The 12,573-nt window shown below is 46.3% G+C and overlaps 1 protein-coding gene across 1 annotated transcript in view; it reads left to right on the forward strand.

Annotated features, from left to right (window-relative positions):
* The window catches only part of LOC309622246 (uncharacterized protein), a gene marked incomplete at its 5' end in the record, with an annotated part of 76,231 nt that overhangs the window by 16,911 nt on the left and 46,747 nt on the right, over positions 1–12,573 (forward strand). Inside the window, one exon of the mRNA XM_082409371.1 lies at positions 8,416–8,553. Coding sequence (XP_082265497.1) covers positions 8,416–8,553 — 138 coding nt within the window. The remainder of the gene's footprint in view (positions 1–8,415; positions 8,554–12,573) is intronic.

Raw genomic sequence — 12,573 nt, forward strand, 5'->3', positions numbered from 1 at the left:
GGGTTCAGGGGCAAGATGGGCAAGGCATTTCTACTAACTCTTCTTAAGGATCATGGACAGTGCCCTATGCTACGAGGTAAGCGGTGACTGTTGTAATTCTTACTGGTGAGCCTTTCCTGTCGCTGATTCTCGGCTCGCTTTGTATTTCATAGGACTGTTATAAGTCCAATACAAAATGAGTCTTATTTTTAAAAACCTGAAATGTTTTACAAAGCCTAGCATTCTCATATAGGGTCCTTTCCATTCTCCCCACTTTCCCGAGAGGCCAAGAACACGTCACACCATGAACTAGGAGAGGGGGTAGAGCCCTTGCTGATGAAATACATCAACAAAGACAGAGTCTTAGCCTGCTTGCTCTCTGGACAGGATCTCGGACCACAAGGTCTTCAATCCTGGTATAAATGAAGGAAGTGAGGACAGTTCAACTGGCACTCACATAACAAGAGTTCTGAAACACCTTCCGAAGAGACTATAGCAGTAGATGAGGGAAGGGAGTGCTACAGTGTGGCAGTACAGGGGGAACGATCGGCTACAGCAGTGAAAAGTGTGGTACCGATTGGTGTGCTCTCGGCGTTCTTGTACATGTAGCATAGATGACCTCTACAGTGGCCCTCCCACCTTCCCACCTGCATTAGGTGTTCTTTTTTTTGTAATTTATGTTTATGTATTTATTTACTGTTTGAACTTATTTATTCTACGTATTTATTTTTTTGGCTGCACTGGGTCTCTCATTGCTGTGCACGGGCTTTCTCTAGTTGGCGGCTAGCGGGGGCTACTCTCGGTTGCGGTGTGCGGGCTTCTCATCGCGGTGGCTTCTCTTGTTGCGGAGCATGGGCTGTAGGCACGTGGGCTTCGGTAGTTGAGGCTCACGGGCTCTAGAATGCAGGCTCCGTCGTTGTGGCACATGCGCTTAGTTGCTGCACGGCATGTGGGATCTTCGCAGACCAGGGCTCGAACCCGTGTCCCCCGCATTGCATTGGCAGGCGGATTCTTAACCACGGCGCCACCAGGGAAGCCCTAGGTGTTCTCATATAGAGTCTAAAAACAGAGGGCACTGAGCGAAGGTAGTGGTTATTAAAGGCTCAGGATCTAAATTCTACCTGCCTCTACACCCCTTCCCAGCTGTCGATTTGACCCCATTTTTGAATGCCGACCTCATTCTTCAACTTTCTCTGGCGTTTGTTATACTCACCTTGAAAACTTGTTTCTGTGATGCGTTGAGCAGACACAGGGTGGCAGACTGCAGAGGTGGAAGCTGGTGGTCGGATATTTGTGGGCTGAATCTCCTTCAGTCCCATTCCCATTTCTGGTTGCCCAGAGGCCCGACTTCCTGTGTATGACGCCGAGCCGTAGGATTGCGGGCAGGAGCCAAGTTCTCCATACAGTAAAGACCCCAGTGTGCCTTGGTTATAGTAATATACCTGGCTTCCGTCCTGGCAGGGAAGTGACAGGCGGCTCTGCCCCTGATTTGGAATCTGAGATGGTGTTCCCTGAGCAAGGCTGGCAGAAAGCGATGGATGTAGAGGGACCATGTTCTTGGCGTCTGAAGTTTTATCATACTGGGCTGCCAGAAACATGGAGGAGGCAGCTGTGTGGCGGTCAGTGAGTGCCAGAGTAAAGTCTCCGAGTGAAGAAGAATTCTTTTCAGTGCTTGCTGTGATGTCCCACTCAAGAACACCTGGATAGGAAGCAGCTGAAGTGGAGATCTGGCTGTGGTCAGTAACTCCAGATAACATAGTCGTGCTAGAATGTTGGTAAAGGTAGGCACTACCCATGAGTGTCTGGAAAGGGGTACCAGTAGCCGATGCCGAACTGACGGCAGGGGCAGAGACTCTGGAGAAGTTGCAGACACTTCGTGTTAGGGAAGTTGCATTGCTCACCACAGGAGGAGAATGCTGCAGAGAATTTAGAGTTCCAAGTAGAGATGGATGTTGGAAATTTTCTGTAAGAACAAGAGGGTCATGAAAAACTCAGGGAGGTTGAGAAATTCTCACTACGTTTGAGGAACGGCATCATCTGAAGGTTCTTGCTATCAGGACACCTCTACTATCACTACTTCCTGAGAAACCCAAAATCAGACAGTTAATGATGGCTGTAAGGACTGAGCAGTTTTCCACTCTTCTCTATTAACTGCCTGTGCTCCCATCTTGGGCACAGACGGGCAGAAGAGCCAAGTGGTGTGGTTCAGAGATTGTTCTCTAGGCTGGAAGCAACCTTCTCCCTGCCCTGTCTTTCCCTTCAGCCTGCACTCGTATTGACTTCTATGCTATTTCCTAGACTGGAAGCATTTTAGAACTAGGAGGCCCTTAGAGAACTTCGATGTTCTCAGTCTCATTTCGTGAGTAAGGAAACTGAGGCTCAGAGAGGTCGGGTTGACTTGTTCAAGTTCTCTCATTATGTTAGTATCATTACCAGGTTTCAGAACCTAAGTATCCTGACTTCCTTGCCAGGACTCCACTCTGAGCATGATACTGCCAGAAAGCAGGAGAAATAGAACTTATAATATAGGCATTTTTTTTGTCCATTAGAAAACAGTACGGCTATTACCATTGTCGTCTTCAGTGTCTCCCTTTGCTTGTGCAGTTCCCACGCTATTACCTAGAGGTGACGTACAGCTCAGTCCAACTGGTGAATTGAAAGAGTCATTTTTGCCCTCTTCAAGCCTGGTTTCTCATCCTACCTCAAAATGATTACCCGAAAGTGGATTTCTTAAGTGCTTTTGGAAAGGGAAGAGTTATCTGATTACTTCAGATTCCTCACCTGTAAAGTGGTTATAACACCACCACCAATAATAATAGCAGTAATAATTAATAGATGAATAAGCTGATCTATTGCGTATGATTTATATGGAGGAAGATACAATAAGTTCTAGAAAGACAAAGAAAAATCATGACAAGCATATTACGTTAACGAAAAAGAAATCCATAGATATTAATGAAAACTGGGGTATGTGGCAAGTATCGAAGCCTAATGAATTTACTAACAAATGGCATTCTGTACTATCCATGCAATATTATGAAAGTGAATTTTGCCCACTCTATTTTAGTGAATACTATTAACCAGAAGACACGATGGAGGTGATAGAGGTGAATGAATTCCTAGCCAATGCATACAGACAGAGAAGGTATGTCAGTAAAAAATGCATAACAAGCAACAGAATGCAATAAATGTGCATGTATAGGTAGCCACAACACATATAGACAAGTATTTCAATGAAAACCGGTACGAAGCAGACAGCAAAATAATAAGTGTAAAAGAGTTTCATTATTGTGCTCCTTCATATTTTTACCCAGCAAGTAAGAGGTATTAAGCCTAGGAGAAATATATATTTCAATGAATATAGCTTATATAATAAGCAGAAAGGAAGCTTAAAATGTATCAGGAAGGTTTTTGGATTTATCCTAGAACTTAGATTAGAATCATCTTCAGCATCCAAGAAGATGGCATCCCAAAACCTCAAAAAACCATCATGCCTAGAATCCAATTAAAAAAGATTTTCAAATGTAAGAAAATCCACAGGACTCCACAATATGGTTTTCGATAAATGTGGATGTTTGTTTGTTTTGTTTCTTTGGCCGCGCCGCGTGGCCCTGGCCGTGAAAGCACCGAGTCCTAAGCACTGGACCGCCAGGGAATTCCCTAAGTGGGGGGAATTAGAGATGTGGGGCTTGACTTTTTCTTCTTCTTCTTCTTCTTCTTCGGTAGCTAAGATCTACAAGCGAACGATGGCTGTTGATCAATGTGCTCTCTGTGTTAGGAAGGAAATAACTGTAAAAATGAAAAGCAGCCTTGCCTTAGAACCTACATATCACACCAAGGAAAATAGTCCTTCTGATTCAATTTAGAAGATATCACTTAAAATGTTGAATTGGTGAAATGTCTACCTAGTTTAAAAATTAGAAAGAATAAAACACTGAAAAGCAGCCCCCTAGATAACCACTGTGGTTGCTTGTTTATAGGAGGCATCATTTCTAAAACGTATTTCTAAAATGTTTATATTCAAAACTGTCAAGTGGCCAACTGTATTCAGAGAGGCAATAAAAGAAAGAAAACGGAGTATGACTTTTCTGATAAGCTGCCTTTCCTGGTGATCCCCTGTTCTGGCCTTACTTTCCTTCTTAGTCTGTTAATGTAAGGGTTTGCTACCATCAACTTGGTTTTGCCCTGCTCTGAGCAGGTTTCCCTCTGTGCTGTTTCTGCTTTAATTGAAAATCTTTGGTTCCCATCAGCATTCCATTGCAAACTCCGTTTTTCTTGAGAGCTCCTCTATGCTTTCCCTCTTCATTCTTACATTTTCTCCCATCTCTTGGTGCCTGTTGGCCTGTGCTAATGAAAACCATCCTAAACTTCCTTACGCTCGACTCTGTGCCTCCCTGTAGAGCCCAGTACTCTCCATCCTCTCTCCCTATTCTCTCTTTTCAACTAGTCGAAATCCTAGTGGAGGGAGACCATTAGAGATGAAACATCTTGGTATATATTGCTAGTTTTCTATGTCCCCTGACTTTTCTATGTTTCTGTTGAAACACTCTTGAGAAGTGTCTGATTTCGTTTTCTACATGGGTACCCTTTAAGGCTCAATACTGGAAAAGAAGGGGATCAGAGTGATCAACCCAACGTGGTATCCTAACGTAACAGTTAAGGAAAGCAACAGGCTTTGTGAGACAGCCAGTGATTTGTCCAAAGTCACACAGATAGTAAACGTCAAAGTCAAAAGTGAAATTAGGTCTCCAGACTTGTAGTTCAATACTTTCCCTCATTATTCCATGCTATTTTGAATCTCCTACTCAATTTAGGGGCAAAAGAAATCGAACGCAAAACTTTCCAAAGTTTCTTTTCTTACCTGACATGGTCAGAGAAGAGGAAGCATCCACTGCAGGTACAAGGGATGAGGAGACAACACTAGATGATGTCTGAGTGGCTGCAGCTGAACGGCGCACGTGTCCAGTACAGAGGTCACTGGTTACTGGTCCAAACAGCTCCACGGAAACCCCAAGGCTCTACCAAGTGGTAGTAGGTTTGGGAGGAGAGTGATGTCACAAAGCAGGCAGTTGAAAGGTATGAGAGAGCCAATAGGGAGGTCCGATCCCCAACAGGAAGGCGGGCTTGGGTGAAGAGAGTGTAGGAGAGCTAAAACAACACCTGAGTTTCTGAGCTTTGGGGAGGAGGAAATCCTAGAAGACAGATTTACCTCCCCCAGGCTCTTCCATTAGGGAAATCATTGCAACATTTCTTACAGACGTTCATTAATACACTGAACTAAGAGTTACTTATATTCTACAGAGTATTCTATTTTATGTATCATATACTTAGAGCTATATAGATCTTATTTAATTAATAATCCTTAGGAAGGAAAGAGCCATCTAGTTTGAACTATTACAGTTGTTCTGAAATCAGATGTGTCTAATGAGTGAACTGATAGCAGCTTTTAAGGAGCCAAAGTAGGGATTAAGAAGCTCTCTTTGTAACTTGGTTCAAGAGTAGGGTGAAGTTTCTTGAGTGTACCTTGTGGAGAATGTTGTGGTCCAAGGCTCTTCTCTTTTAGTTTCTTCTCCTTGACTCCTACCTTCCTTGGGCTGGGCTAGGCTGGGGGCCAGGTTGGACTTGCGACTTAACATTTCTCTTCCGCTTTCTCTTTTTTTTTTTTCTTCCATTATGGGCATTGCTTCGAGGACAAGCCTTGATCTTGCATTGGACGTTACTTCCTGTCACCTTCCAGCAGCAGGAGTCTTCTTTTCAGTGCTTGATGCTTCACGAAATAGACTCTGCCCGTTGGCAGCAAATACCAGAGAGCTAGGAGACAGAGCTGGTTGCAGACCTTTCCTCTTCCAGCCTTTGGTTGCAATTGTTTGGCCCATAATTTGCTAGCTCTAGTTCCTTGGGCCACACAGGTATCCTGCCATCTCCAGCTCTTGTTATATGTGAGAGACATTCTGAACACTGTCCCTTTTTCTTTGCACAGAAGTATATACAGTGTGGCAGTTACTGTAATCTCCTCCGCCTTGCAAACAGCCACTCTAGAATCTTGGACCTCTAGGACTCTCTGTCTTGCATGCTTGGGGGCAAGGCCAAGCAAAATGAAGAGGAGAATAATTAGAGAAAGAGGAGGACGTTGGTGGAGAATTGGGAGCAGGTAAGGTGAAAGGGCACAGGAGAAAAGAGATGCATGTAGACTTTTTGGTTTCTGTGGGAAACAGGTTGACACACTTGGGCCTCATTTGGTATTAACAGAACAGAGAGTTAAAGATCTAAGTAGCTAGATAGTGTGCAGCAACTGCCATGAAGTCTGTACACTGAAGAGAAGAGTCTCACATCTAGTTTTCATTTTGTTTTATGTCATAGTACCTTATTTATAGCATTCACTGGTGTGTTTGTAGAATACAGATGTTTTCAAATGCTCTGGTTTTGTCTACATGGTTATCTCCTTGTCCTGTTTGTAAGGAATCCAACATTGTAAGACATATTGCATGTTTTTCTCTTGACGATTGTTGACCTTGAAGCGTCATGAACTAACTTGAGCTGTTGGATTCTGTGGAGAAACGTTCAAAAGGGTCTGTGAAAAAGGCACTGTGGTGAGTCGCATTATGCACCCGAGCGTAAGGAGCAAGATATCTGCCACCAGCCCAGCTTGGCCTGGATTGCCTCTGTTTTAGTTCCCCTGGTTAGTGCTTTTCTCCCTAACCACTCTTGTGACTGTGATAATGTGAGTAAGGGCGGAGTTGCTAATGATCTATGTGTGAGGTAAGCTGGTTTGAGGGAGGAAATCTATGGACCTAGTCATTTTCCTTGGTGGTAAGCTTTCAGGGGTGCAGAGATGGATCTTCCTGGGGCCTTTTCTGGTCCCAGGAAGATATCGCATAGATGGGACCTCCCAAGACACACATTGAATCTTTAGGCCTGTTTTTCCTATTATGAGGTACGAGTTTCTTCACTGATGGGGATGATGCTTATCTGAGAAGAAATTGTGAAAGGTGGTGTAGTGTAGAGGTGTGGCTTAAGCTTTTAAGTTTTCCTCCAGGTTTTTCCCCTAAGCTTCCTACTTCGGACGGCCTACTTACATGATACTAGTAGGTGATGTCCGGCTAACAGCTTCCTAAATATACCTGCAAGCCAGATCAGTGTCTCTTTTCTCTGTATTCCCATGGAAATCAAGAGTCCCGCCGAATTTTCCATCGAAACAGTTGATTTGTGTTGTCTCTAGGAATTCTAAAGGGCGTACCGTTGCTTCCTAACCGGTGTCATTTGGGAGATCCGCCTCTGTACGTTCAAATGATTAATTTTGAGACTTTGCTCATGTGTGCAGTAAACCCTTGAATTCCCTAAGACCTTCCTTTCCTCCATCTCCTACCCCATTAAGCCCGCTTCAGTTCATCTCCTGAATTTCTTTGGAATCTGTCAGCCAGCTCTTCCTCAACTTCCTAATACTGAACTTGCCTGTCTGTTGCGATTAGGTCCTAACTAGTGTCCATATATCTTGTTTCCTTCCAATCCACTCTTCACACAAGAAACCTTCAAAGCAAGTTGGAACGTTGCTCATAAACATCGCTCACAAACATTGTTTTGAGAATAGAAAACACACTGTTGGCCTTTAAGACTCTGCGTGGTCTAGAATCCTCTCTGCTTCTCTAGCCCCATCTTGTGCCACTTTTGCCCTCACTTTCTATGCTTCAGATACACTGAATTAACCTTAGTTCTCACTCATCTGACAGAAGTCAGTTCAGATACTATTTTTCACTGTGATTCCTAGCATTAAGGAATTTGATTATCAGGTTTTGTATGAGGACTATTTCATCAGGGGTACAGAAGTTCTGGCCATCTCTGGTTTTGGATATCCCTTATTTGTTGAGACCTTTGCGTTGTTTGGTTGCCTTTTGTCTGTTTTCCAGATGGGAAAACAGGAACAAGGGAAGTATAGGTTATTACTAGGTGGGGTTGAACAAGTGGAGCAGCAAACTGCAAAGCAGAAAGAAGAGGGACGTACTATAGAGGGATATGACTTCCATTCTCAAGGCGCCTGCATCCTGTGCAGGGAGACAGCCTAACATAAAATGTGCCTAACAACAAATATATTGACTTCTTACTAAAAATCTCCAGTTCATAGAACCGAGGGGTTTGTACCTTCTCCTTTAAAAGTGATAGTCCTGGGACTTCCCCGGTGGTCCCGTGGTGAAGACTCTGCGCTTCCAATGCAGCAGGCGTGGGTTCAATCCCTGGTTGGGGAGCTAAGATCCCACATGCTGCGCAGCCAAAGAAATTTTTGTCGAACGTTATACTCCTGTATTGTTGGCTTTAGTGGTTTAGATTTTGTTGTACTGTTAAGAAGATTTCAGTTTATTTACCGGGAACAAACAACACATAATGTAAAAATAGTTTCCCAGAAACGATTTCCATCATTCTCTTCCTCCCTTTCTCCCGCAGACTGGTGTTTCACCTTGACAAGTTCTCTGTCATTCCATAGGAAAGCTGTCTGGCTTGGAGGTTGCAATCCCAGGGAATTTTTCATCAGCGGGGAAGTCTCCATCACTACAGAGGAATCAAGGGAGAAGTCAGTCCCTGGTAAGTGAGATGCTCCCCCTAAACACCAACACAGCAGTCGTGTACCTTTCAAGGGGTTCAGGGGCAAGATGGGCAAGGCATTTCTACTAACTCTTCTTAAGGATCACGGACAGTGCCCTATGCTACGAGGTAAGCGGTGACTGCTGTAGTTCTTACTGGTGATCCTTTCCTGTCACTGATTCTCGGCCTTCTTTGTATTTCATAGGACTGTTGTCAGTCCAATACAAAATGAGTCTTATTTTTAAAAACCTGAAATGTTTTACAGAGCCTAGCATTCTCATATAGGGTCCTTTCCATTCTCCCCACTTTCCCGAGAGGCCAAGAACACTTCACACCATGAACTAGGAGAGGGGGTAGAGCCCTTTCTGATGAAATACATCAACAAAGACAGAGTCTTAGCCTGCTTGCTCTCTGGACAGGATCTCGGACCACAAGGTCTTCAATCCTGGTATAAATGAAGGAAGTGAGGACAGTTCAACTGGCACTCTCATAACAAGAGTTCGGAAACACCTTCCGAAGAGACTATAGCAGTAGATGAGGGAAGGGAGTGCTACAGTGTGGCAGTACAGGGGGAATGATCGGCTACAGCAGTGAAAAGTGTGGTACCGATTGGTGTGCTCTCGGGGTTCTTGTACATGTAGCATAGATGACCTCTACGGTGGCCCTCCCACCTTCCCACCTGCATTAGGTGTTCTTTTTTTTTGTAATTTATGTTTATGTATTTATTTACTGTTTGAACTTATTTATTCTACGTATTTATGTTTTTGGCTGCACTGGGTCTCTCATTGCTGTGCACGGGCTTTCTCTAGTTGGCGGCTAGCGGGGGCTACTCTCGGTTGCGGTGTGCGGGCATCTCATCGCGGTGGCTTCTCTTGTTGCGGAGCATGGGCTGTAGGCACGTGGGCTTCGGTAGTTGAGGCTCACGGGCTCTAGAATGCAGGCTCCGTCGTCGTGGCACATGCGCTTAGTTGCTGCACGGCATTTGGGATCTTCGCAGACCAGGGCTCGAACCCGTGTCCCCTGCATTGGCAGGCGCCACCAGGGAAGCCCTAGGTGTTCTCATATAGAGTCTAAAAACAGAGAGCACTGAGAGAAGGTAGTGGTTATTAAAGGCTCAGGATCTAAATTCTACCTGTCTCTACACCCCTTCCCAGCTGTCGATTTGACCCCATTTTTGAATGCTGACCTCATTGTTCAACTTTTCTCTGCCGTCTGTATACTCACCTTGAAAACTTGTTTCTGTGATGCGTTGAGCAGACACAGGGTGGCAGACTGCAGAGGTGGAAGCTGGTGGTCGGATATTTGTGGGCTGAATCTCCTTCAGTCCCATTCCCATTTCTGGTTGCCCAGAGGCCCTACTTCCTGTGTGTGACGCCGAGCCGTAGGATTGCGGGCAGGAGCCAAGTTCTCCATACAGTAAAGACCCCAGTGTGCCTTGGTTACAGTAATATACCTGGCTTCCTTCCTGGCAGGGAAGTGACAGGCGGCTATGCCCCTGCTTTGTTCGTGGGCCTCCTGATCCAGCAGTTCCCTTGGCTCTGCCCCTGTCGTCAGCTGCCCCTAGGATAACTCTGAGCCCTAGCCACTTCTCTGGTAGATTTCCCTATTCCCCCACTACAGTCACACCTGAATAAGGCAACTCAGACCTTTCAGAGATGTGTCCTGAACCTCTTGTTTTCTGAAATACCTATCTGGTGGTTGTGAGACTTAAGGCCAGCGTCCCCGAGAGACTTTTTCTATTTCTCCTAGTAAACCTAGACTCATCTTCTGTCACCTTCAACTCTACTCCAATTGTGTTCTTTCAACCCAGACCTCTGACCCTGCTTTTTACTTCTGCCATTTCATCCTCGCTCCTGCTTCCTTTCCTAAATCCATACGTCTCTTTTGGCCTTCCTAGCCCTGGGCCAAGTTCCTTCCTCTTTGCTCAGTTTTTACCCCTTTCCTTCATTCTCCCATCCAACTTTCAGTCCTTCCTTTCTCACGCCCCAGTTAGCAGCATCTGAAAATTCGAAAGGTTTGTTACTCGTCTATTAATTGTATTCCATTTACTTACTCAGTTCTATACCTGTCTTACCTGTGTATGGAAGAACAGCTGGTAGCCAAGGTGGCACCAAGAATCCTAGCAGCTCTCACTTGACGTATCCGTAGTAGTCGGCAATTTCCATTTCGTTTTCCCTCTCGGTGAAAAATTGCAGCTTGCCCGAAGAGGTGTATCCGGCAGCATTCTCCCGTTGTTGTTGAGCCCGCCTCTTCATGGCCTCTCGCTCTGGCCTCTGCTCTTGTTCGATGGGCTTTGACATGACTGGCTCAGGCACGTTGGGTTCCCTCCATGGAACTCGTTGCTTGCTGAAGTCTTGGAGTAGAAAGTGGGTTTGGAGCTTGGGTGGGGACTGGCGCTTATTCACAGCAGGGGGAACAGGCTCCCGCTGGAGAGGAGCGCCAGATGAAGTTTTGGAGGGTGCAGGCCTAGGAGCAGCAGACTGAGGGACACGAGGCTGGGTATGGTTGGGCCAAGCCGGTTGGGTTGGGTTGGTCACAGTTGGCTGAGCTGGTTTGGCGGGGCCTGGCAAAGAGGCAGGAGCTGGCTGGGATGAATTGGCTGCAGCAGGTTGAGCTGAGTCAGTAGAACCAGGCTGGGCACGGTAAGCCCCAGCAGGCCGATGTGAGGCCAGAGACTGTGGCCTCCGAGGAGCGGGTCGAGCTTGAGGCTTGTCCCAGGCAGAAAAAGGCAGAGGTATCAACTTGACCTTCCCAGGAGGAGGCCGCTCATACTGGGCTGGAGACGGACACTCTGTTTCAGCACTGCTGTCTGGTTTCTGGGCTTGGACTTGCGTTTTCTCAGGACCCTTCCCCTCACGTGGGGTATGCCGCCATGGCTGGATAGCTGGGGGTGGCTGGGGGTCTTTGGGGTTGCTTGACTTTCCCAAGAGCCGACAGGAAGAGAGCCCAGTTTTCGTCTCATTCTTCTTCCCCAGCGCATGAAGAACCTTCACAGACTCCAGCATGCGCACGCCAAGGGAGGTTCGAGGCTTTTGAAAGCTCTGTTGGAGAAGCTCAGTTTGGTGTTCCTTTCGCTTCGTGTGGGGGATTGCTGGCTTCTCTTCTGCCTTGACTTTGTTCCCTGACTGCTTGTTCTCCTCAGCCTTGTTTCTCCCTCTGGTCCTTTTGGTCTTTTCCTGCCCGTGGCTCTTAGTTTTGCTGATCTTTCTGGATGCAGCTTTCTGAGGTTTGCCTTGAGAGTGCTTGGCCGTGTTCACAGGAGCCCTGTCACTGACTGCAGCGTGGCATGTAACCACTTCTCCCCCTAACAGGCACTCTGGATTCTTTGGCTGGATTTTGGCCTTGGGAGCGCCACTGATAGGCTCAGAGGCTTTCTGTTTGTTCTTCCTGGGTTGATCAGAGGGAACCTTTATGACACTTGGCTTTTCCTGCACCTGATTCACCTTAATGGCTCTGGTGTCTTTAGCTTTGATCACGTTGGGACCTTGGGATTGATCAAGATCTTTCAAAGGATTAAAGAGCTGGGGAAGGTGAATATCCTCCGCCAGTGTAGTAATGTCTGCAAGACCACTGCTAGGTTCAATCCCATTTTCAAGTGTCCCTAGGTCCTGACGACTCCGGCTGTTCTCTCCCAGATCAGCATTTTCAGAACCAGGCTGCTCCTCTTGGCTGAGGGGATCGGTGCAGGCCAGCGGCTGGTGAATATCAGGGATTCCTAAAGGGAGTAGTGGAGGATCTTGGTTCTCTGTTGGGATCTGGTAGGCATCCAGAGGCTTTGAAAGCTTGGTTTTGATATCATCCACGTGCTTACTCTCTATTTGTCCCTGGCTTGGAGCTGGAGGCAGGGCCAGGAGACGCCTGGCACTCTGGACTGGAGCTGTCACTGAAATGTCCCCAAGTTCAGATGGTGGGTTACTCTCAAGTATGTGGCTGTTTCTGCTACTGCAGGACTTGGGGAGTTCTTGACTTTGTGTCACACAAAACGTCTGGCTTGGAGGTTGCAATCCCAGGGAATTTTTC

The sequence above is a fragment of the Balaenoptera borealis genome, assembly GCF_965194805.1.
Source record: "Balaenoptera borealis genome assembly, contig: HAP1_SCAFFOLD_1870, whole genome shotgun sequence".
Lineage (NCBI taxonomy): Eukaryota > Metazoa > Chordata > Mammalia > Artiodactyla > Balaenopteridae > Balaenoptera > Balaenoptera borealis.